The following is a 24,044-nucleotide window of genomic DNA, read 5'->3' as shown; positions in this document are numbered from 1 at the left end:
TCGAACCCACCACCTTAGGTGTACGTGGCTGGCGCCTTAGCCGGTTGAGCTATAGGTGCTGAGCCGCACCACTGTAATTTTATTTTGATGTTTTGATTTTTTAATTAAAATAAAATTAACATAATATAATATAAAATTTGCCATTTTAGCCATTTTAAAGTGTACAATTCAGTGGTTTTTAATATATTTGCAATATTATATAACCATTACTATTACCCATAATTATTTCAGAACATTTCTATCATCCAAAAAAGAAACACCATATTCCTTAGCTTTTATCCCCCAAACCCAAAAAAAGCCACATATTACATCATTTCATTTATATGAAATATCTAGATCAGGCAAATCCACAGAGACAAAAAGCAGACTTGTGGTTCACAGAGCATGGGTGGATGGAGGAATCAGGACTGACTGCTCACTGGATGAAGGATTTCCTTTTAGGGTAACAAAAAACTTCTGGAACTAGATGGTGGTGATTATTGCACAACACTATGAATGTACTCAATGACACTGGATTGTGTACTTTAAAAGGGTTAAAATGGTAAATTTTATGTAGTGTGTATTTTACCACAATTAAAAAATGTATGACTCTCTTCTTGGAGGATAGGGCCAGAAGGCTTGGTTTGTTTGTTTTTCATCATCTAAATCTAAATTCCTTACTTGCATAAAATCTTGCATGGTGACAATATCTATTTCTTCAGTTATTCCGAACTTCTGGAAAATACATTCATCTTCTATAACTTGATGATAAAATTTCTTTATTCCCATTGTTTTGTAAGCATCAACCCCTGCCTACAAAGAGAATGGGAAACAGGAAATTTAAAAATACTAGCATAATAGCTTTAGCTTTAATTACCAGCACACTTTACATATTTTTTCCAATAAATACATCAAATATTGTTTCTTTCTTTTTTTTTTTTTTTTGAGGCAGAGTCTCACTATGGTGCCCTGGGTAGAGTGCTGTGGCATCACAGCTCACAGCAACCTCAAACTCTTGGGCTTAGGTGATTCTCCTGCCTGAGCCTCCCCAGTAGCTGGGACTACTGGCACCCACCACAACACCCAGCTATTCTTTTGTTGCAGTTGTCATTGTCGATTTCAGCTGGCCCAGGCTGGGTTCGAACCCACCAGCCTCGGTGCATGTGGCCGATGCCCCACCCAATGAGCTACGGGCACTGCCGATATATTGCTCCTTTCTACTAGCAACTTGCTAGAAGATTCCACTAGCAAGGCTGCATTTATAAAAAGAAAATTATATAGGGATTTTTAAGCCACTTAAGATTTGTTTCCATAGCCATATCTAGATAGTTTTAAAATGTAGCTAGAAGAGTAGCTGAGCCCACAATTCTCAGAGAACCATAGTTTTAAAACAACTGAATTTTTTCCCTTAAAAAACATTCTTTTTCTTTAAAAAAAAAACTGTAGCATTATTTGTGCTGTCAGTGCAGAGAAAACTTATCTGGTGATTAAATGGGCTGGCTGCCCTAGGAACTACAGTGGAAGGTGTCACTGGGTCCACCTCTCTTAAATATATCATCCCCATTGGTACGTTTCAGATTGCTTAGGCCTCCCTTCCCTTCAAACTTCACTCTCAGCAGCCAAAGAGTAGCAAATAAAGGTTTTTTTGTCCTCTCGTAAATTTCAACTTTATTTTATTTTATTTTATTTATTTATTTTATTTATATTTTTAAGAGATGGAGTCTCATTTTGTCGCCCTTGGTAGAGTGCCAGGGTGTCACAGCTTACAGCAACCTCCAACTCTTAGGCTTAGGAGATTCTCTTGCCTCAGACTCCCGAGTAGCTGGGACTATAGGCGCCTGCCACAATGCCCGGCTATTTTTTTTGTTGCAGTTCTGCCGGGGCCAGGTTTGAACCCACCATCCTCCCTATATGGGGCCAGCGCCCTACTCACTGAGCCAGAGGTGCCGCCCTTCAACATTTTTTTTTTTTTTTTTTTTTTTACTCAAAAAGCACCAGAGAGTTCCTACATAGAGGAATCACAGAAAATCTGGAGGCTTAGATCCTATCTGGCCCAATTTGCATCTGCCCTTCCACATATGCCTATCCTGTGCTAAGAGCTACACATAGACTGTGAGTAGAGACTTAAGTACTCTGCACCTCTCTAAGTATGTGCTGATTCTTGTAACACATATTTATATAATGGATCTGTGCTTCTGGCCACAAAGAGTATGCTTACGTGGAGGCTAGCGTAAAAGAAAATTTAAATATTATTATTATTATTATTATTTTTAGAGACAGAGCCTCACTTTGTCACCCTTGGTAGAGTTCTGTGGCATCACTGCTCACAGGAACCTCCAGCTCTTGGGCTTAGGAGATTCTCTTGCCTCAGTCTCCTGAGTAGCTGGGACTACAGGCGCCTGCCACAATGCCTGGTTATTTTTTTTGTTGCAGTTTGGCTGGGGCTGGGTTTGAACCTGCCACCCTTGGTATATAGGGCCGGTGCCCTACTCACTGAGCCACAAGTGCCACCCTAAATATCTTTTGATTCTCGATCAGTTTTTCTTTTCCTTTGTATCTCAGAATGGGATATTTATGACATTATGGGAACTCTGTGTTATAATGCTGACATAAGGACGTAAAAAGAGTGGTTGAGGCTGGGTGCGGTGGCTCATGCCTGTAATCCTGGCACTCTGGGAGGCTATGGTGGGAGGATCAGAAGCTCAGGAGTTTCAGACCAGCTTGAGCAAGAGTGAGACACTGTCTTTACTAAAAACAGAAAAACTAGCCTGGGTGTGGTGTTGGGTGCCTGTAGTCCCAGATATTCAGAACGCTAAGGCAAGAAGATTGCTTGAGCCCAGGAGTTTGAGGGTGCAGTGAGCTATGATGACACTGCTGCAATCTAGCCTGGGTAACAGAGGGAGATTCAAAAAATACAAAAGAGTGTCTGAGACAGGATTAAAACTATCTATCTATCTCTCTGTCTATCTACAGACAGGGTCTCATTCTTTAACTCAGGCTGAGTGCAGTGGTACAATCATAGCTCACTGAAACCTTGAATTCCTGGCCTCAAGAAATCCTCCTGCCTCAGCTTCTCAAGTAGCTAAGACTACAGTGTGTACCACCATGCCAGGCTCATTTTTGTTTTAGAGACAGGGTCTTGTTCTGCTATCCAGGCTGATCTCAAACTTTTTCTTAGCTTCAAGCAATCTCCTATCTTGGCCACCCAAAGTGCTGAGATTACAGGTGTGAACCACCATGCCCAGGCAGAATCTGTTCTTTGTACTTAACACACGTAAATACAACACTAAGCCTCAATGCAGGGGTCCTCAAACTTTTTAAACAGGGGGCCAGTTCACTGTCCCTCAGACCATTAGAGGGCCGGACTGCGGGCCTCGGGACGAGTCAGCTGCTAAGCAGGACAGGTAGTGGTGGCAAAAACACCTGGTGGGCCAGATAAATGTCCTAGGTGGGCTGCATGTGGCCTGCGGGCCATAGTTTGAGGACGCCTGAATATGTTTATGCCATTACCACACTGTTAGGATTATGGAGATTTTTTTTTTTTTTGAGACAGGATCTTGCTCTGTTGTCTAGGCTAGAGTGCAGTGGTGTCATCACAGCTCACTGCAACCTCAAACTCCTAGGCTCAAGTGATCCTCCCATCTCAGTCTCCCAAAGTACTAGTAATACAGGTGTGAGCCACCACGCCTGGTCTATAAGTCTTGAAATCGAGTAGTGTAAATCCTCTAACTTTGTTCTTCTCTGAAGTTGTTTAGGCTATTACATATCCTGTCACTTGTTTTTGCTTTATGATTTTTGTGAATATAAGAGAAATGCAGTTGGAAAATCAGGAAATGAAAGCAGACATGGAAATAAGATGGAGGGAAGATGGAACTAAACAAAAAGTCTGTAAAATTCCCCCTCCTTTAGAAGTAAACTTAGAGTAAACATCTCAGTGGACTAAAACTGACTCATTTCTTTCATATTAAGAAAAAAGTAAGTAAACTGACCAACGCAGTGGCTCATGCCAGTAATCCTAGCACTCTGGGAGGCCAAGGCAGGCAGATCCCTTGAGCTCAGGAGTTTGAGACCTGCCTGAACAAGAGTATAAACCTCATTTCCACTAAAAATAGAAAAATTAGCTGGGTATTGTGGTAGGCACCAGTAGTCCCAGCTAATCAGAGGCTGAGGCAGGAGGATCATTTGAATCCAGGAATCTGAGGTTGCTGTGAGCTAGGCTGATGCCACGATACTCTAGCCTGGGCAAAAGAGTTGAGACTCTGTCTCAAAAAGAAAAAAATGAAGTAAGTAAACTTAAAAAAGTTGGATCAGTTTGCTAAAGACACAAAGAGCAAAGGAGTTGAGTATGCTTAGAATGATAAAAAATCCACTTTTATAAGTTTTCTATCACTACGAATCTAAGTGTAACCAGAATTTGTTTTGAAGCTGAAATAAAGGAGAAAAGGAATCTTAAAACTGTTTTCTTCAAGTTGGGTATGTTCTGATCATTTAAAACTCATTATAATGTTTAGTGAAAAATTTAAGCTGAATGAATAGTATGTCACATTTTTATAATAAAAAAATTAAACAATCTCTTTGTGTATATGTTTTAATGGGGAAAAATGAAGGATACTCAGCAAACCAGTAACAGTGATTACTCTGGGAGAGTGAAAGTTGTAGCACAGAAGAGAAGGTCATAAAGGCATATTTTCTTTTTATATCTCTGAGATAATTTAAACAAAGATGTAACTTATCATATAGCATTACAATGATTTTTAATGTATACACAGTGATTTTCCAGTCACTGCCTCTAAGGTTCTCACTTTTGCAAGGCTGGGAACAGCATAGGAACAGACCTAGGAGAATTTCACTTCCTAGAAAAACCCCACTGTATAATCTCAGAAAAGAAACAACTGATGATATTTTATAGGGATAACTATAAGCTTATTCTGTAGATATATGTGGCATGAATTTATCCTTCAAATGTTGGATAAACATATATTTTCACATTTGACGTCAATCTATATAAATATTCATGTTTTTAAACACCATTTTCAGTAATGAAAGCATGTAGTTCATTTGATACATTACTGAAAGTTAAGTTTTCTCCAATTTTGCCTGAGAACACAAAGAAAATGGTTCCTTTTCCTCTTTTTTTCTTTTTTTGAGACAAAGTCTCACTCTGTTGCCTAGGCTAGAGTGCTGTGCCATCAGCCTAGCTCACAGCAACCGCAAACTCCTGGGCTCAAGTGATTCTCCTGCCTCAGCCTCTCAAGTAACGGGGACTACAGCCACATACCACCACATCTGGCTAATTTTTCTATTTTCAGTAGAGACAGCCTCTCACTTATGCTCAGGCTGGTCTCCAACTCCTGAGCTCAAGTGATCCTCTCACCTTGGCCTCCCAGAGTGCTAGAATTACAAGCATGAGCTACTGCACTCGCCCTGCCTTTTCTAAAACAGGTGACACTTACTAAATGTAGAATATAAATGTCTTAACACAATAACTAAGAAAATGCCATGAAGGGTATGTTAACCAGTTTGATGAAAATATGTCAAATTGTATATAAAACCAGCACATTGTACCCCATGACTTCATTAATGTACACAGCTATGATTTAATAAAATAAAAATAAAAACAGGGTCTCACTCTGTTGTCCAGACTAGAGTGCTGTGCCGTCAGCCTAGCTCACTGTAGCCTCAAACTCTTGGGCTCAGGTGATCCTCCTGTCCCAGCCTCCCACATAGCTGGGACTATGGACATGTACCACTACACCCAGTTTATTTTTAAAAATTTTTATAGAGATAGGGTCTCTATATGTTGCTTAGGTTGGTCTTAAACTCCTGGGCTCAAGGAATCCTCTTGCCTTGGCCTGCCAAAATGCTAGGATTACAGGTGTAAAGTGTTGCGCCCAGCCTCCTTTCCTTTCCTAATACTCTTCAGCGTCAATGCTGCACATACTGGATCTGACCAGAAACTGCCAAGCTGTGTGTCCTTTCCTCTTGCAAACATGCTAGAACTCATAATTTAAAGTGGGCCATACTTTCTGTGTAACATAAATGGGATGTTGCTGGGTTTCAGGAAAATAACCTTTGATATATGGTGTATAAAAGGCTAAATATAAGAATGTCCCTGCTATTAAAAGTATGGGCTATGGACCAGCAACAGCTGCAGCATTTTAACAAGGTCCCCAGGTGATTCCTATGCTGTAGACAGAATTGTGGTGAATATTCATGAAACTTAAAAGTGTGATGAGAACTCATGAAAAAAGAATAAATATTTTAAAAGTTCATCTTCAATAGCATAGTCTAGCACATTTTTACTAAATGTGCTACCAGAATCAAAGAAACAATAAAATTCCATTAAAACAAATAAAATTGTATCAAACATTCTGCATAATTTAAAAGCCTTGACAGGCCACTTTAGTCCATTATTAACAGATGAAAATTTTAATACAAAGAAAAAGGATGGATGTTTTCTAGAGCTTTGGACAAGTAATTTATTCCAAATGTGTGTGTGTGTGTGTTTACTTTGAAATACAGTGCTTAAAAAAACATTACTATCTGCTGGGCTGTTTAATGGCAAAATAATTTGGTTTGCATACTTGTTTTTTTTTTTTTGAGACAGAGTCTCAAGCTGTTGCCCTGGATAGAGTGCCATGGTGTCACAGCTCACAGCAACCTCAAACTTGGGTTTAAGAGATTCTCTTGCCTCAGCCTTCCAAGTAGCTGGGACTACAGGTGCCTGCCACAATATCTGGCTATTTTTTGGTTGTAGCTGCCCTTGTTGTTTGGTAGGCCCAAGCTGGAATCGAGCCTGTCAGCTCCGGTGTACATGGCGGGCACCTTAACTGCTGAGCAACAGGTGCTGAGCCACAGGTGCTGAGCCCTAGGTGCTGAGCCCTAGTTTGCATAATTTAAATGCAATTCAGATACTACAGATAATTTAAGAAGCTAAATTAACTAAAATGAACATTATGAAACATTACCTTATTTGATGACTTTAATGATTTTTTCCCACTAAAATACTTGTAACCATGGCCTTCGGTATGAAGAAAAATTTTAAACACAATGAAAGGTGGAAATGTTTCACCACTAAATCTGAAATAAAAATAAAAAAATTACTCATTTGGCATCAGGTTTTGGGCTCAGTTACTTCTCCCCCTGTATTTAAGATAGTTCAGACAGTTTTTTACATACAAGGGTAAAGGCTATACCAGATCATATAAAGAGTTAATACTTAAATGGATTACATAAAGGCTATATCAGATCATATAAAGAACTAATACTTAAATGGACTGCAGAGGATGAAAGACTGACATTTTGCTGTGCTCACAACTATTCTCATACCTGTGCCAGACTGGACTGGACACAGAATGAGAGATGAGAGCTACTCTCACGGCAACTTTTAGTCAAAGAGCCATGCCTTAGCCCAGGGGTGGGGAATTTACAGCCTTAAGATCACATGTGGCCTTCTAGGTCTTTAAGTGTGGCCTTTTGATTGAATTCAAATTTTATAGAACAAATTATTTTATTTATACTAACACATTTTTTGTTTCTCTTTTGTATTTTTATTCTATGTCTTAAATGAACATATTTGAAATACTAATAAATAAGTTTCAATAAAACAATCCTCTTAGATTGACGGGCACAATTAGAACATTAGTAAACCAAAGGCCTAAAATGATGGCTGATATACTTATGATTTAGTTCTAACTTCCCCCACCTGACTGGCACCACTACAGCACAAGGCTGGATGGTGTCAAGTGTTACCAGCTTTTGAGAATGGTGCACTGTATTTCTATATGAAGTAGAATTTGTGAATTCTGTGAATACTGCACAGCTTGACAGTATTTTTTAATTCTGTCTTCTTAACAGCCCATCATGTCAAAGAAGACCAAGAGAATGCTTAAGGAGAAAACAGATTTTTAAATGAGGATTGGGAATTGCAACATTATCTTGTTCCTGCTAAAGATAAGATGATTTGCTTGCTTTCTGATACTGCAATATCAACATTAAAGAAATTCAATGGTCATCAGCATTATAACACTCATAAAGACCACAAATATTTTAAATTAAAGAAGTGTGAAAGATCGTATTGCATAAAAGAAAAGGTGAAAAGCAAAGCAAAAAAAAAAAAAGAAAGAAAGAAAAGACAATTCTTTTAAACAGCAATAAAACCTGGAAATAATGCCACTGAAGCAACTTATAAAGTAGCTTATATACTTGGGGGAAAAGGGAAGCCATTCAGTGATATAGAAATTGTGGAAGAATGCATTGTTGAAGCTGTAGAATGCTAATCCCCTGATAACATTTCAAAGTACAAATAACTGTCTCTTTCAAGGAGAACCATAACTGATCAGCAGCACAAATTAGCCTTCAACTTAACAGAACCATTTCATACAATACATCAAAAGGAAAATATATATTATTTAATCATTTTGGATGAATCAACTGATACTACTGACTTGGCAAGGGTTTTATACTTCATTTGGGTCACAGAAGATTTTCTTTGCTAAAAGGAGTCACTCACTTTGGACACTCTTGAGAAAATAACAGAGGGAATGGATATCAATAACATTCAAGATAAATTTTGTGAGGTTGGACTGAACTTGGTAAATTTAGTGAATGTATGTACAGACGGTGTAGCTTCCATGACAGGGAAACATGAGGGTTTATTGCACAGATTTAAAAAAAGTATTAACAGAACCAGATGCTCTCATTTCTTCTCACTGTTATCTTACATCAGCAAAATCTCTATGCTAAAGCTATAATTTTAAGTGATACTTTGCAACAAGTTATAAGTATTATTAACTATATTTGTACAAATGCAACATGGCATCATCAGTCAGTTTGGTATTATAACATTTTAAAGTTGAACAATGAGGTATTCAATGTGAATTTGCCATATCACTAAAGTGTATTGGCTATAGCAGGGACAAGTGTTAGCCAAAATTTTATCTCTGTGAGAACAGATAGTTAAATTTTATGAAGAACAGAATCAGCAGTGTGAATTATTGAAAGAAAATTTCTATAGAAATGCAGTATTTCTGTGGGATATCATATTAAATCAAAACAAATATTTCTTTGCAAGTCTATATATGACATGTGGCAAAAAGAAGAATCCAAGCGGGGTGGTGCCTGTGGCTCAAGGAGTAGGGAGCTGGCCCCATATACCAGGGGTGGCAGGTTCAAGCCCAGCCCCGGTTAAAACTGTAAAAAAAAGAAAAAAATAAAGAAGAATCCAATCAGGCTTGGCGCCTATAGCTCAGTTAGTAGGGTGCCAGCCACAGACACTGAGACTATTGGGTTCGAGCCTCGCCCAGGCCTGCTAAAAACAATGACAACTGCAACCAAAAATAGCTGGGCCTGCAGTCCCAGGTACTTGGGAGGCCGAGACAAGAGAATCGCTTAGGCCCAAGACTTTGAGGTTGCTGTGAGCTGTGACACCACAGCACTCTACCGAGGGCGACATCATGAGACTCTTATCTCAAAAAAAAGAATCTAGGCATTTTGAAAAAAGCTTTTTTTCCCCCAAATACTTCTTCTTTAAAAAGAAATTTCAGATGGACATTTTTCCCAGTTAGCAAAGGTCACTGATGAACAGGATGATACATGTAAATCATATGAAGAATATGCAGTTATTATAGACCTATTGGAAAATACAATGAAAAATTCACTGACTTTGAGAATCATGACATCACACTCAAATTAACATTGCAGCCTCAGTTAGTTGATATCACCAAGGCACCTGCAGAATTACAGATGGAATTGATTCAGCTCTCAGTAAATGACATTTTAAAATCATTATTTGATGCTAAGAAAGATCTAATTGAAATATGGAAAAATGCAATAGAATACCCATGCCTTCAGCAACATGCCCAAAAAATGCTTTCTTGCTTTTCCAACACCTATTGCTGCAAATCTACATTCTCCTACTTAAGCCAAAATCAAAATGCCCTTAATATCACAAGTGACTGATGCCCATCTAGATCAATTGAAACTGTGGACCTCCATGCTGCAACCAAATATTCACATGATTTCCAACAAAAAGCAGATACAACAAAGTCATTAAAAGGTTAACTTTAAAATTAGCAAATAGTTTTCATTTTTGAAATTACTAAGTAGTCAGATTTTTATAAAATAATGTACATTTTTTTTAAATTTTTTTGAGACAGAGCTTCAAGCTGTCCCCCTGGGTAGAGTGCTATGGCTTCACTGCTCACAGCAACCTCCAACTCCTGGGCTCAAGCCAGTCTCCTGCTTCAGCCTCCCAAGTAGCTGGGACCACAGGCACCTGCCACAACGCCCGGCTATTTTTTGGTTGCAGCCATTATTGTTGTTTGGCGGGTCCGGACTGGATTCGAACCCACCACCTTAGGTGTATGTGGCTGGTGCCTTAGCCGCTTGAGCCATAGGCGGCGCCAATAATGTACATTTTTAAGTATATCTAATTGAAGTTTCTTGAATATGGCCTTTTTGATTATACCTAAATTAATGCAGCCTTCCATTTTTCGTGTGTCCTCAATTCCAAGATGACAAAGAAAAGAAGGAACAATAGTTGTACCAAAAAGGACCATGGCCACATGCATCCTATTTGCGTAGAACTGTGCCCAATGTGTGCCTAAAGACAAAGCTATGAAGAAGTTCATCATTTGGAACATGGTGGAAGCCACCACTATCAGGGACATTTCTAAAGTGAGTATCTTTGATGCCTATGTGCTTTCCAAGCTGTGTGTGAAGCTACATAACTGTGTCATTTGTGCCATTCACAGCAAGGTAGTCAGGAACTGAACCACAGGCGCCACTCTATAATTTATTATTTTTTGACACAGTCTCACTTTATTGCCTTGGATAGGGTGCTATGGCATCATAGCTCACAGCAACCTCAATCTCTTGATCTCAAGAGATCATCTTGCCTCAGCCTCCTCAACAGCTGGGATTACAGGTGCCCACCACAAGGCCCAGCTAGTTTTTTTGTTTTAGTAGAGACAGGGTCTTGCTCTTGCTCAGCCTGGTCTCCAACTCCTGAGCTCAAGCAATCCACCTGCCTCGGGCTCCCAGAGTGCTAGGATTAGAGGCATGAACCACAGCACCTGGCCCTCACCCCAACTTAGACCTGAGGGTGCTACCTCGTGACTTCCACCAAAGCCCATGTAAAGCAATTGAGTCCTTGAGGACTGAAGAAAAACTGTCCTTTGGGCGGCACCTGTGGCTCAGTGAGTAGGGCACCGGCCTCATATTCTGAAGGTGGTGGGTTCAAACCCAGCCCCAGCTAAACTGCAACAAAAAGTAGCCAGGTGTTGTTGCGGGTGCCTATAGTCCCAGCTACTCAGGAGGCTGAGGCAGGAGAATCACTTAAGCCCAGGAGTTGGAGGTTGCTGTGAGCTGTGATGCCACAGCACTCTGCCAAGTGCGATAAAGTAAGACTCTGTCTCTAAAAATAAAAAAAAAAGAAAGAAACACTATCCTTTGGAAAACAACAAAATGGAAATTATACTTAATGTAGTATGTTGAGTGTATCTGTGCCCAATAGAGTAAGGGTTTGTTTATGTTATACCACGTGTTCAAATGTGAATTGCCACATTTTTCACTGGAAAGAAAGCTTACCTGTTTAGTTAAACTTTAACTCTTGCAGTCTTAAACAAAATATGGCTTCCAACATGAAAAGGTTCCCCACCCCTGCCTTAGTCTCTTCACATAAGAAATATAAATAAAGAAATACATTTACTAGTACTTTGTAATTACATCTTGAGAAGTTTTGAAGATTAAAAAATATATATTTCTAAGTACTTCTTGGGAGTAAATCAGGATAGATACATTACCTGAACCTGACTTTATACTTCATGCTAGGATCTTTAAGAAGGTTAGCCTCTACGGGGCTTACTTTCTTCAGTATTTCATAAGTCACATAGTATTCCTGAAATAGATGACAATGCTGTAAAAATGAAAAGTGGTACCCTGCCAGACATAATTTACTGACTATAACAGAGGCAGCATGGTAAAGTGAATAGTACACTGGACTTGGGAGTTCTACAGAGGTGGGTTCTTGTCTTGGCTGCTCCACGTATGATCTGTGTAGCCTTGAGTCAGTTACTTAATTTTTTTGGCCTCTAAGTTTGGGTATCTGTCCCTTCTTGAGATTGCAGGCACTGTTCTTTCCCTATGACACTTTTCCCAATATATTATAATTACTTATAAACTTGCCTGTGTCTCCTACTAGCATGTAAGCTTCATGAAGGTAAGGGCAGTGTCTTTCTTCTTTACTACGATATTTGTAGCATCTAGTATAGTACCTGGAACACAGCAGATGCTAAAAAGTATATTGCTGCTTAATGAATCACTGTAACAGGAGGATGATAATAGTAATAAGTTACTAGCTTCTAAGCACCTTTTATGTACCATAGGTTATATTTGGTGCCTTATATATATAACTTCACATAACCTCACTTAATCCTATTTCTTTTTTTTTTCAGTTTTTGGTCAGGGCTGGGTTTGAACCCACCACCTCCGGCATATGGGGCTGGTGCTCTACTCCTTTGAGCCACAGGCACTGCCCAATCCTATTTCTTTTTGAGACTATATTGCCCAGGCTGGTTTTTGAACTCCTGGGCTCACAAGCAGTCCTCCCACCACAGCCTCCCAAGGTGCTGCGACTATAGGCACATGCCACCATACTCAGCTAGTTTTTTTTTTTTTTAATTTTTTTGAGGTCATGTCATCCTTATAAATAGCAATATTATTGGAATATTATCATTCCCACTTCACAAATGAGAAGGCTAAGGCTCAAGGAGGTTTTGTAGCTTATACAAAGGTATACAGGTAGTAAATGAGGAATCTAGGATTCAAATTTAGTTCTGTGTAATTCTAAAGCCCCAACTCTTTCCCCAAAACAATTCCACCCAACCTTTATGCTTATGATAATCACATAAAAATGTACACTAAAAGACTTATAAAGGGATAAATCATTATTAACCTAAGGTATTAACTTGAAGTATTATGATAATATATTGTTATCTGTTCTGTTACTAAGAGTCTAAAGCAAAGAAACCAGTATTACAATAATTAAATACACGTTCCACATTCAAAGACAATGGAGAATAAACCTGAAATGCCAACAGTTTACCTGCTTTTACCTACATCAGAAATGGGTCTGTGTCTCAGATGTTGAAGAAGTGTACACACTGCTCAGACTTCATGATTTCTGGGGGGCTACTAAAAAAATTCCTTTAATGTGACTATTACTAATAATAGACTACTAGGATTATAAGTTGTTTTATTAGGAGAATATTCGGCACTATACCAAGGAAGGCTAAATACTCTGCTAGGGTTGCCAGAGTTGTGTTTTGAGATAGGGAAGATGTGTATCTTTTTCTAGTTTATTTTTATTCAAATCAAATCATATTCTTCATACTTTCCTGTGCTTGTTTTCTTCACGAATGAGTTATCTTGGTTATTTCTCTATTGCAAAATCATGTTAATACTGCAAAGTTTAACACTTTATAAGAGCAGCAACACTTACTTAACCAGGATCCTATCAACAGATATTATACAAATTGCTTTCTTTGCTGTTAGAAACATGCCATGAAACTGTACATATATTGTAGAATGCATTCCTAGAAGTAAAACTGCTGGGCAGAAGGTAGGGGGTAAAAAACCCCCAGTCATCCACATTAAAAATAAATTCAGAAATATCTACTTAGAGATAACAAAAGTAATTCCAGAATGTCATGCAGTATTACTAGATCTAAATGGAAGCTATGAAGAAGGTTATCTATTCTGTGTTTAATTAAAGGATCTTTTAGCTTGATAAGTAATTAAATTTGTCAGAAAAAAATAAAAGCAAAATACATACCGCTGCACAAACTGTGTGTTTTAGGAGTTTAAATAGTGCTCTGTTTGTGTGAGCTAACCAAGCTCTCTGTATTGTTCTAGCTGAAATGTCTCTTCTCCGTCTGAGAGGAAAAGAAAAGATTAATATTTATGAAATAGTTTTTATTTCCCTAAAATCTTGGAGAACTCTTAATTTATACTTCCTCCTCCTGTACCTTCCCATCCCCCACTCTAAGACTGACCTAATGAGGAACATTTGAATGTGGTAATTGGAACTGGTCACCAGCAGGCTCTAGTCAGAATGAGGATATGAAATACTTGAGAATATTTCCCTTGAGATTAAAAAAAACTTGGCTAAAATTTTATCATCAAGAGGCATATACATTATACATTTACCATTAAGAGGCATATATGTTATAAATAGTAAGAAGAAACAAACTCACTTTCTAAAAACATCCATGACCTAAAATGATTTAGTTACAGTTAGTTCTTAAAAACAATGTCCAACTAGTTATGAAAATGGAATGTGCAATAGTTGAAGTTACAGGAGGCCCAGTTCTCTTCTGGGGGCAGATATGTATGCCTTAGGAAAAGAAACTTCTCTGATCTTTGCTTGAACCAGGTTCATCCCAGTCAGGTCAGAGAATTATTCTACTATACTTCTGATCATGTTCCAGCACTGCAGTGGTCTTTCTCTCCAATACCCTCCCAACCCATCATTACCCCTCACAGAGCTATGTTCAAAGAGAACTACTTCTGCACAATGTCATTGTTGGCTGGCAAAATGCAGACTACAAGATATAGGTAGGAAAAGGCCTGAAGTATGCAAACAAACCTTTGAATCCTAGCTGATGCAATTTATCAGCAGTTTAACCTTCTGCAAACCTCTTATCTTCTCCCAGATGCTGCTTCTTCATTTATAAAATGTAATAATAAAACTTTCATAAAGCCACATCAGGTTCAAAGTGATGTGCACTAAGATGCTTTGTAAATTAGAAAATACTACAATTATATAATAATTATTATTCAATTTAAAAGTAATTTTAAGATGCAAAATAACCTCTAATTTATAAAAAAAGAAATGCTTGAAGTTATCTGGGCATAACATTTGGAAATTGTCTAGTTGTGGAAAATGACACAAGGCAAAAGATGGATACTTACCGTTGTGTTAGCTTTGCCTTTGCATCCTTTGCCAAATATACTTTGTGTTCTTTTCCGAAGAGTTCATTACCTAATTTTCCAACAGCAGTACTGGGTCTGTTTACGAAATGATTCATTTTCTTTACAATGAAATAATCTGAAAGTACATAAATTAAACCTTTAAGGTCATAATTTATATTGTTACACTGTTTTGACTAGACTCAAAAGCCATATGATTGCACTAATTCTGAGCCCTTTAAAAAGGAAGCTATTGTGGATCTCTTAACGTTACTCACAGTTTACATATTTTGTGTAATAAAATTGTTACGTGTTATATGGGAAAGACAAGGGGATCTATCCACAGCTTTCTAACTGGTCTGTTTCCAGTCTCTTCCTCCTATTTAGCCTTCACACTCCCGCTGGAGTTAACGTTTTAGAGCAATAAGTCAATCTTATGAGTCCCCAACTATCACCCCAACAAGCTTGTTAGGCAGACAGCATTGGGATAACTATGGAATCCCCAGTGCCTACCAGAGTAGAGAGTTTGTATATGCTTGTTTGAAAACTTTTTCTTCTGGTTTGATCATCAAATAGCAGTTATACTTTGGGCAAGTTATAACTTCTCAAGCGGTTCAGTTCCCTCCCTGATAAAATGAGAAGATGTGCACCAAATTATCTGGTTCTGCCTCTAACTTTCCATTCTTTGAAGCATTACTCCAATCTAGATGTAGCCCCTAAATTCTTGGTCACTGCTTAGTCTTTTCTGCTAAACCAGAGGCTTTTTTGTTTGTTTGTTTTGAGACAGAGCCTCAAGCTATCCCCCTGGGTAGAGTGCTGTGGCATCACAGCTCACAGCAACCCCCAACTCCTGGGCTCAAGCGAGTCTCCTACCTCAGCCTCCCAAGTAGCTGGGACCACAGGCGCTCTCCACAATGTCAGGCTATTTTTTGGTTGTAGCCATCATTGTTGTTTTGGTGGGCCTGGGCTGGATTCGAACCCGCTACCTTAGGTGTATGTGGCTGGCGCCTTAGCCACTTGAGCCACAGGCGCCGAGCCAAACCAGAGGCTCTTTATCTTTTCTGTTAGTGCCATGGACCCCTATGAATGTATCCCTTCTAAGAATTATGTCTTTAAAATGCATGACATAAAATACAAAGGATTACAAAGGACTCCAATTATATTGAAATCATAAAAATATTTTTAAAAACAAAATTATCATAAACATGTCTTCTTTATGCATCAAGTAAGAGATTTAATAACTATTGTACTTTTGAAGTAGTAATAAGTATGAATGTTATTTTGAGATATCTGCCATGACCATGATGTAACATGAAAATATTTGTGCTTTCTATAAATGACAAAATCACAAGTATTGCTACTATTACCGTGGCTTGTTGAGTACATTGCAATAGAAAGAAATGGTAAAGTTCAGCATTAGAGGTTAATGAAAATGAAGTTGTTTTTCTTTCCTCATCCAAGTTCACATTACCCCCGAATTAAGAACTCCTGCCCTAATTCATCGCTATGCTTCACATTTTTGTATTCATGTGATGTTATATTACTAATGCGGAGCCTTCAGAGTCTATTCAGTATTTCTCCTTAGGGATGGGGATGGGAATGGCTTGGAATATACAATTCTCTTGAGAAAGAGATAAGCAGCACTTAACATCTGGGAGCTGGCTTGACACTCATGGCTGGGCCTTGTACTTCTTAAGAATACCCAGTGTAGAGAAAAGCCCTGCTTCCTTGAACTCACCCCCAAATCACCCAACCAAAGCCCAAATCCTATCATAAACCTAAGACTCTTCTTACTGACATGCCCCACTGGTTTCCCAAATGTGTATTTTCTTTGCAGCAGTAAGAAACATAACTTCTTCAATTTTAGGTGTGTTCTTAGTGGTCTTTGGCTGGAGGGCAATGACACATCACTGTTTAAATCCCCAAATCCTGGCCTGGCACCTGTAGTTCAGTGGTTAGGGCGCCAGCCACATACACAGGGGCTGGTGGGTTCAAACCCGGCCAGGGCCTGCTCAACAATGACAACTACAACCAAAAAATAGCCAGGCGTTGTGGCAGGCGCCTGTAGTCCCAGCTACTCGGTAGGCTGAGGCAAGAGAATCACTTAAGCCCAAGAGTTTGAGGTTGCTGTGAGCTGTGATGTCACGGCATTCTACCGATGGCGACAAAGTGAGACAGTGTCTCAAAAAAAAAAAAAAAATTAGACTTAACGCCCGTACTCAGTGGTTAGGGCGCCGGCCACACACACCGAGGCAGCCAGGTTGGAACCTGGCCTGAGCCTGGTAAACGACAATGACAACTGCAACCAAAAACCAGCCAGGCATTGTGGCGTGCGCCTGTAGTCCCCGCTACTCGGGAGGCGGAGGCAAGAGAATCGCTTAAGCCCAAGAGTTGGAGGTTGCTGTGACGTCATGGCACTCTACCCAGGGCGACGGCTTGAGACGCTGTCTCTAAAAAATAAAGAAAAAGTCCCCAAATTTTTCAGATGCGTTTCTGGATGGGGCTTACACTGCCAGGTTAGGACAGAAATGAAGAAATATGAATACATCCTCATTATGAGACAGGGCAACAACTGTTTAGGCTAGAACGTAGGCTTCAAAGGCAGACCCCCCCCCACCGATCCTGGCTTCCCACTTTCTATGTGTGTGACCTCGCATACATCACCTCTCTTTACCTCCGTTTCTTCATCTATAGATTGGGAATAATAATTGTATTCACCTACTCGGCTTGTTGAAAAGATGAGATGAATATGTATAAGAAGTTTAGATCAGACCTGCACACATCCTCATAGCCATAGCAGCGCTTGCTATTCTTGTTAATAAGACTATTATTGCCATTATTACTTCTACAAATATTAAGGGACATTTGACTCCCATTGAGGGGCTCACGCTTAAGTGTCTTGAAGAGAAAAAAGAAAACTAGAGCATTTTACGACTAAAAGACATGGCAAATTAATTTAAATCTAAAACCTGAGAAACGTCCGGCCCCCAAAATTATCTAAAAACCTCTTTTTTTTTTTCTTTGTGAGGTAAATCCAGACCTCCAATCGGCGCTTTCCGGCTGCGAGGCTGTCTAAGCCGTCCGAGGTCGGCCGAGCGCCCCCTGCCGGTCGACTCAGGGGACAGGGCTCCCAGCCCACGCAGCTAGGCGCCCTATAGTAGCTGCGAAAACGGTTCCCAGCGCAGAGCGCAGTCGTGCGTCTCCCTCCTCCTCTCGGCCCTCACGCACAACCCTGACTGAACGGTCGCTTTCCTGTCGCCTAGCAACCGCCGGCGAAGGGGCAGAGGCACCCAGAGGGCGGGGCTTGTTTCTACTGCAGCTCTGGGCGGGGCGCAACGCGATGTATCTGGGGCGAAGCCGCTTCCAGCTGAGGGCTGTAGAGCTAAGCCTTCGCTGCATTTGAGTAAGCAGTACCGCTGTCTCCCGCTCAGCTGTAGAACTAAGTCTTCGCTGCATTTCAGTAAGCAGTACCATCGTCTTCCGCACCGCGGCGGCTTGCAGTCGGAGGAATTGGACCCTTCCGGGCCGCCGTAGCCGCCTTTCTGTGGTGGGCGTGGCCGAGGTCGGGGTGACCCTGCCGGAGCCACCGCTGCCAGCGACATGTTCAAGGTGAGAGCGTGGAGCCGGGTCACAACTGTCACCGCCTTCTCCCGGCCTCCCAGAGCCTTTCCTGCGCTCGCGTGGGACTTTTCCGCGGGCCAGGCCCCGTTGGCCCTGAGGCTTTTCCCGCCGCCGAGCCGGCTGCGTTCCGACTCTGCGGTTCATTCACTGGTCTGCTTGGGTCAAGCGGCTGCCCGGAGAAGGCGTGAGACCCCAGGGTGGGTGGGGGCCACTCTTTGGGTCCTGCTTTCTTGAATAAAACACTATGGAAAGTTTAAGTGCCTTCCTCCAAAGTACCCGTTCCCCCGGCTGGTGCCCTACTGGGGTCGTGGGTCGTGTTAGGCCAGTTCAGGGCACTGCGGGGTTCTTGGCTTTGGTTGCCTGGCAGGGTCAGGTTTCAGAACTTGGTATGTGGGTGGGGGAGGGTTATCCTCGGAGAAGCTCTCGTAGGGTGTAGGGGGTCTAGCGTGGGGTGACTAGTGAGAAGGGAAGCTGGGCCTTTGCTCCAATTCCCTGGGAACATAACTTAATATGGACGGTCTACCCCCTTTCCACTTTATGAACTGATATCCTTTTTAAGAAAACAGCTTTTACAGTGAAGACTTCATTTCCTTCATTTAGCTTAAAACCATCATTCGCTTTTTAAAAAGTAAGTTCTTTTTTTGTCGTAAGAAATCACAGAGCGGCAGAAATTAATCTTCAAAATTGATTCTTCAAGAAGCATAGTTCCCACAAAATAGTTCTAATGAAATCTCAAAATTGTACTCTCATTTCGAAGTTTTATTAAGTTCCTGCTGTGTGCTTGGGGCACATTAGTAAAGGCTATAAAATCAGAATATAGAGTCTGCCTTCCAGTCCTGGCTTTACCCTTTCTAGCTGTATGACCTTGGACAAGTCACATAACATCTCTGTGCCTGTTCTCCTGTTGGCGAAATTGGGATAACAGCATCTATCTCACAGGGTTGTTAGAAGGAGTAAGTAAGTTGGTATGTGTAAAGTGGCTGGAAAAGGCCAAGTATTTGCTTTTATTCTGTTTTCAGGTAGCACACAGTTAGAAAGACAGGTCTCATGAGTAACCTTTATGTTATTTTGAGTTGTCACCCTGGATAGAGTGCTATGATGTCATAGCTCACAGCAACCTCAAACTCTTGGGCTCGAGAGACTCAGCATCCCAGGTAGCTGGGACTACAGGCGCCCGCCACAACGCCCAGCTGTTTTTACGGACAAGTCTTGCTCTAGCTTATGCTGGTCTCAAACTCGTGAGCTCAAGCACAGAGTGCTGGGATTATAGACGTGAGCTACCATGCCTGGCCCAAACCATGTGGTGTGTTTTTTTTTTTTTTGCAGTTTTTGGCCGGGGCTTATATGGGGCCGGCACCCTACTCCTTTGAGCCACAGGCGCTACCCAACCCATGTGTTCTTAACCTGGGGCCCTCAGCCCCTCAATGAGTCTGTAGATAGAACTCAGGGGATCCCTGAACTCTGATGGGAAAAAGTAAGCCTTTATTTTCACCAGTATCTAACTGAAATTGATCATTTTCTTCAGTTATAAACATGGGTAACTTTCAGTTATCTATTGTTGGGTAATAAACCACTGCAAACCAATGCCTTAAAGCTATAATGATGTTTCAGTTTTTGCAGTCTGTAAATGGGCTGGGCAATTCTGGCATCCCCCAGTGGCTGAATTCAGCTGATGGTTTGAAAGGTGGCCTCATGGCCATGTCTGGGGTGCTTGGAGACCCTCCGTGTGCCTATCTTGGGCTTCTTCACATGGTTACTGGGTTCTAAGAGAGTAAGTCCCACTGCTCGAACACTTGTATCACATTTGCTGATGTCAAAACAAGTCATGGAGCCGAGTTCAGGGTTGATGTGTGGGTGGGGCTACACAAGGGCATGGATATGAGGAGGTGAGGTTCATTGGGAGCCTTTAATTTAACAAGCTCCTATGGCAGCAGACCACAGTGGTATTACAGAGTTTGTATGCAATTTAAAATAGCATAAATTGCACATGAACTTTTTGGACACTGTATTAGCAGTGCCTGTCACCAATAGAAGCCACAGTACCAATGCAAGTCACATATTTTCATGTCACATACAGTTGCAGATCTCAAAATATCATTTATGCTCATCACTACTTCAAAATTGTGATAGTTACAAGACCCATTGCTAGATCTTTTTACTTAATGGGCTAATAAAGAAGCACATTACCAGACCAGAAATTTGAGTCTTAAAATTTAATTATTTTGATATCATTGATATTGTATGCAACCAGAAGCATTATTTTGAGAAGGGGGGCTCATGTACTGCCAAAAAGGTCCATGGCAAAAATAGCAAGGAACCCCTGGGGACCTTAGGGAAGGCTTATCAGAGGGGACACTTAAATTTAGTTTTTTTTTTTTTTTGAGACAGAGCCTCAAGCTGTCCCCCTGGGCAGAGTGCCGTGGCATTACAGCTCACAGCAACCTCCAACTCCTGGGCTCAAGCGAGTCTCCTGCCTCCGCCTCCCAAGTAGCTGGGACCACAGGCGCCCGCCACAACACCCGGCTATTTTTTGGTTGCAGCCGTCATTGTTGTTTGGCGGGTCCAGGCTGGGGATTCGAACCCGCCACCTTAGGTGTACGTGGCTGGCGCCTTAGCCGGTTGAGCTATAGGCGCCAAGCCTTAAATTTAGTTTTGAAAGACAAGTAGGAGTTCAGGTGAGTAACCTGGGGAATGTCGGCATTCTATTGGGGGAAGTGCCGGTAGCTCAGTTTTGATGTGTCAAGAACCAGAGTGAGCTGAAATCATTCCAGGTGAACATGTACTTTGGGTAGAAAAGATCACCACAAAAACCTTGGAGGACATCAAAATGTAAGGGGGAGGCCAGAATTTTGAGAAGTAGAAGTAGGAGCAGAAAAGAGTGATGTTTAGAAAGTCATGGGAGGAAAATTTCAAGGAGAACAGGCTGTGTATGTTAAGATGCTTTTAGCTGGGAAAACCCAATTGCTTAAATAGTAAGGGTAATTATCTTACAAAGTCCAGAGGAAGGGTGGACCCCAGCCTTATTGATTCAGTGGGACTGAGTCAACATTGTCAAGGACTGGTCTCTCCTTGGCATTCCACAGTGAGGTTGGTTTCCCTTACAGTTACAGTGTGACTGCTGGTAACATACACACTTTTTGTCATTCAGTAGAGCCAGAGGAGGAGAGAGGACTAAACTCCCACACTTGGATTATGCCCTTCAGTCTGATTGGACCAATTGGGTCAGGTGTCTGCCCTGACCTGCCAGCAGTTGTCAGAGGAATGCCATGGTCTGATTGGTTTTTAGAGTAAATAGAATCAACCCAGGATGAGTCACTTTACCTTAATCATAGGGGAGAGGAATTCATAAACACTTGGGGTTCTTAGAGAAGAGGGGAAATGGAGACTGTATGTGCAATGAACTCTATCCATTATAGAGGTAAAAGATGAGTTTGGAGGAGTATTCATTGATTTGGGAACTTTGGAAAGCTTTAGTGATCCTTATACATGAAAGTTTACTGATGGAAGTGAAAACTAGATTGACATGAGTTGGTGAACGAGGGATAAGGTGAATGGACACAATCATGGTTGATAGTTTCACTGTCAAGAGGAGAGAATATGGTTAAGAAGGAAATGTTTGGTCAAGACTGTAGAGTTATTTTGGGGTCGTTAAATTATTCAAGATTGAGTATTAATGGTCTAGGGAGGAATGTAGAGAGGGAACTTTTACAAGAAAGAATCAGCTTTAAAAAAAAAAGGAGGCATATTCCCACTTATGAGACAGAAAGAAAAGAAAGGTGCAAGGGATTGTAGAGCAGGAGTTCTCTACTGGATGGTGCCACTCCCTTAGGGTAGGTTTTCATTATGTCTTAGTTTAGTTGTATTGAATGTTTATATACTGAAATATAATGCGTATAAATCTTTCCCTTTTGTTCACCTTTATTTCTCCATCAAATCATTATCCTGATACTTTTTTTTTTGGCTGGGGCTGGGTTTGAATCCACCACCTCTGGTATATGGGGCTGGTGCCCTACTCCTTTGAGCCACAGGCTCCTCCCTTCCTGATACCTTTTGTTTGGACTTACGTGTATAGGTGAGTGATAATTTTATTTCAGGATAGCAAAAGAGTATTATAAAATTTTTATCACAGGCGGCGCCTGTAGCTCAGTGGGTAAGGGCACCAGCCAAATACACTGAGGTAGGCAGGTGCGAACCCGGCCCAGGCCTGCTAAAACAACAATGACAACTGCAAAAAAAGAAAAAAAAGTACCCAGGTGTTGTGGCGGGTGCCTGTGGTCCCAGCTACTCTGGAGGTCGAGGTAAGTGAATCGCTTAAGCCGTGGAGTTAGAGGTTGCTGTGAGCTGTGATGCTACAGCACTCTACTAAGGGCGACAAAGTGAGACTGTCTCAAAAAAACAAAAAAATGAATACAATTTTTATCATAAAATGGCAGTGTCAGGTCCAGTAGTTGACAACCAGTGATTGTCAAATTTTAATGTATAAGTCACTCTTGTTAAAATGCGGATTCCAGTTCAGTAGTTCTGCGATGGGGCCTTAGATTCTCCATTTTTTAGGGAGTTTCTGGGTGCTATAAATGCTGCTGATTTGAATAGCAAGATTTGAGGTAAATCAGTAAATGAATGGTTTCATTTGTTTTTGAAGTAGATGGTTCTATGATTCTGGCAGGATTTAGAAGAGGCACTTAAGGAACAAAAAAGATAAGCCAGATGTATTGAGGGCTCTGCTGAGAGTGCCAGTGGGGACTGAGGAAATGGTAGGATTGATCTGGGTTTGGGAATTAACAGCTTGGGCAAATAAGGACCCTAGGGAAAAGGAGTTGATAGTATAGGGGGTGGGAAAAGAACACCTTGTCTGTCTAGTTATGTGCATTTAATTAAAATATTTAAACAGTAAGCACTGTTTTGATTTAGCTGTTCACCCTTAGGTCAGTAGAGGGCACTGTTGGATTAAAAAACACATTTGAAAAGCAGGCCAGTGTTTGCCTTCCATTATAAGAAGCAGTTTTTCCTTGAGCTGCTGGAGGAAGTTTTAAATATCAAATACATATACCCAGTCCCCAGATTCACATAGCTAGATTTCCTTTGTTACACAATTTTATCACTGTCCAACTATGAGCTGGACGTTGTGCTGGCCTTTGGCACGAACAAATGAAAAGACCCACTTCTTATCAGTTCCCAAATCTGGCCACACATCAGAATTATTCTAGGAGATAAGTGTTGCCAGTACCCTGCCCATGATTCCGATTTACTTTGTAGGTGGGGTGTGGGAACCTTTAGTTTTTAAAATGCCCTCCAGGTGGTTGTGGAACTTTTGTTTCAGAAGCTCACAGTGTGGTTATCAGCACAGACATGAAGAGTCCATTGTAGCTCGGCACCTGTGGCTCAAGTGGCTAAGGTGCCAGCCACATACACCTAAGGTGGCATGTTTGAATCCAGCTCGGACCCGCCAAACAACAATGATGGCTGCAACCAAA

General features: G+C 40.9%; 2 protein-coding genes across 2 annotated transcripts in view; one reads left to right on the top strand and one right to left on the bottom strand.

The window, feature by feature from the left end:
- Nucleotides 1-15,068, bottom strand: part of CUNHXorf58 (chromosome unknown CXorf58 homolog) — a 29,760-nt gene extending 14,692 nt beyond the window's left edge. Inside the window, exons 1-5 of the mRNA XM_023514350.1 lie at nucleotides 14,953-15,068; nucleotides 13,814-13,913; nucleotides 11,784-11,878; nucleotides 6,948-7,059; nucleotides 661-792 (exon numbers count right to left, since the gene is read on the bottom strand). Of these exons, the coding sequence (XP_023370118.1) occupies nucleotides 661-792; nucleotides 6,948-7,059; nucleotides 11,784-11,878; nucleotides 13,814-13,913; nucleotides 14,953-15,068 (555 nt within the window). The remainder of the gene's footprint in view (nucleotides 1-660; nucleotides 793-6,947; nucleotides 7,060-11,783; nucleotides 11,879-13,813; nucleotides 13,914-14,952) is intronic.
- Nucleotides 15,069-18,385: 3,317 nt separating this feature from the next.
- The window catches only part of APOO (apolipoprotein O), a 69,324-nt gene continuing 63,665 nt past the window's right edge, over nucleotides 18,386-24,044 (top strand). The window contains exon 1 of the mRNA XM_003791914.2: nucleotides 18,386-18,558. Coding sequence (XP_003791962.1) covers nucleotides 18,550-18,558 — 9 coding nt within the window. The 5' untranslated portion in view covers nucleotides 18,386-18,549. The remainder of the gene's footprint in view (nucleotides 18,559-24,044) is intronic.

This window comes from Otolemur garnettii, unplaced genomic scaffold (assembly GCF_000181295.1).
Source record: "Otolemur garnettii isolate 467f Iridium unplaced genomic scaffold, OtoGar3 scaffold00051, whole genome shotgun sequence".
NCBI lineage: Eukaryota > Metazoa > Chordata > Mammalia > Primates > Galagidae > Otolemur > Otolemur garnettii.
This window is presented reverse-complemented; position numbering and strand designations above follow the sequence as displayed.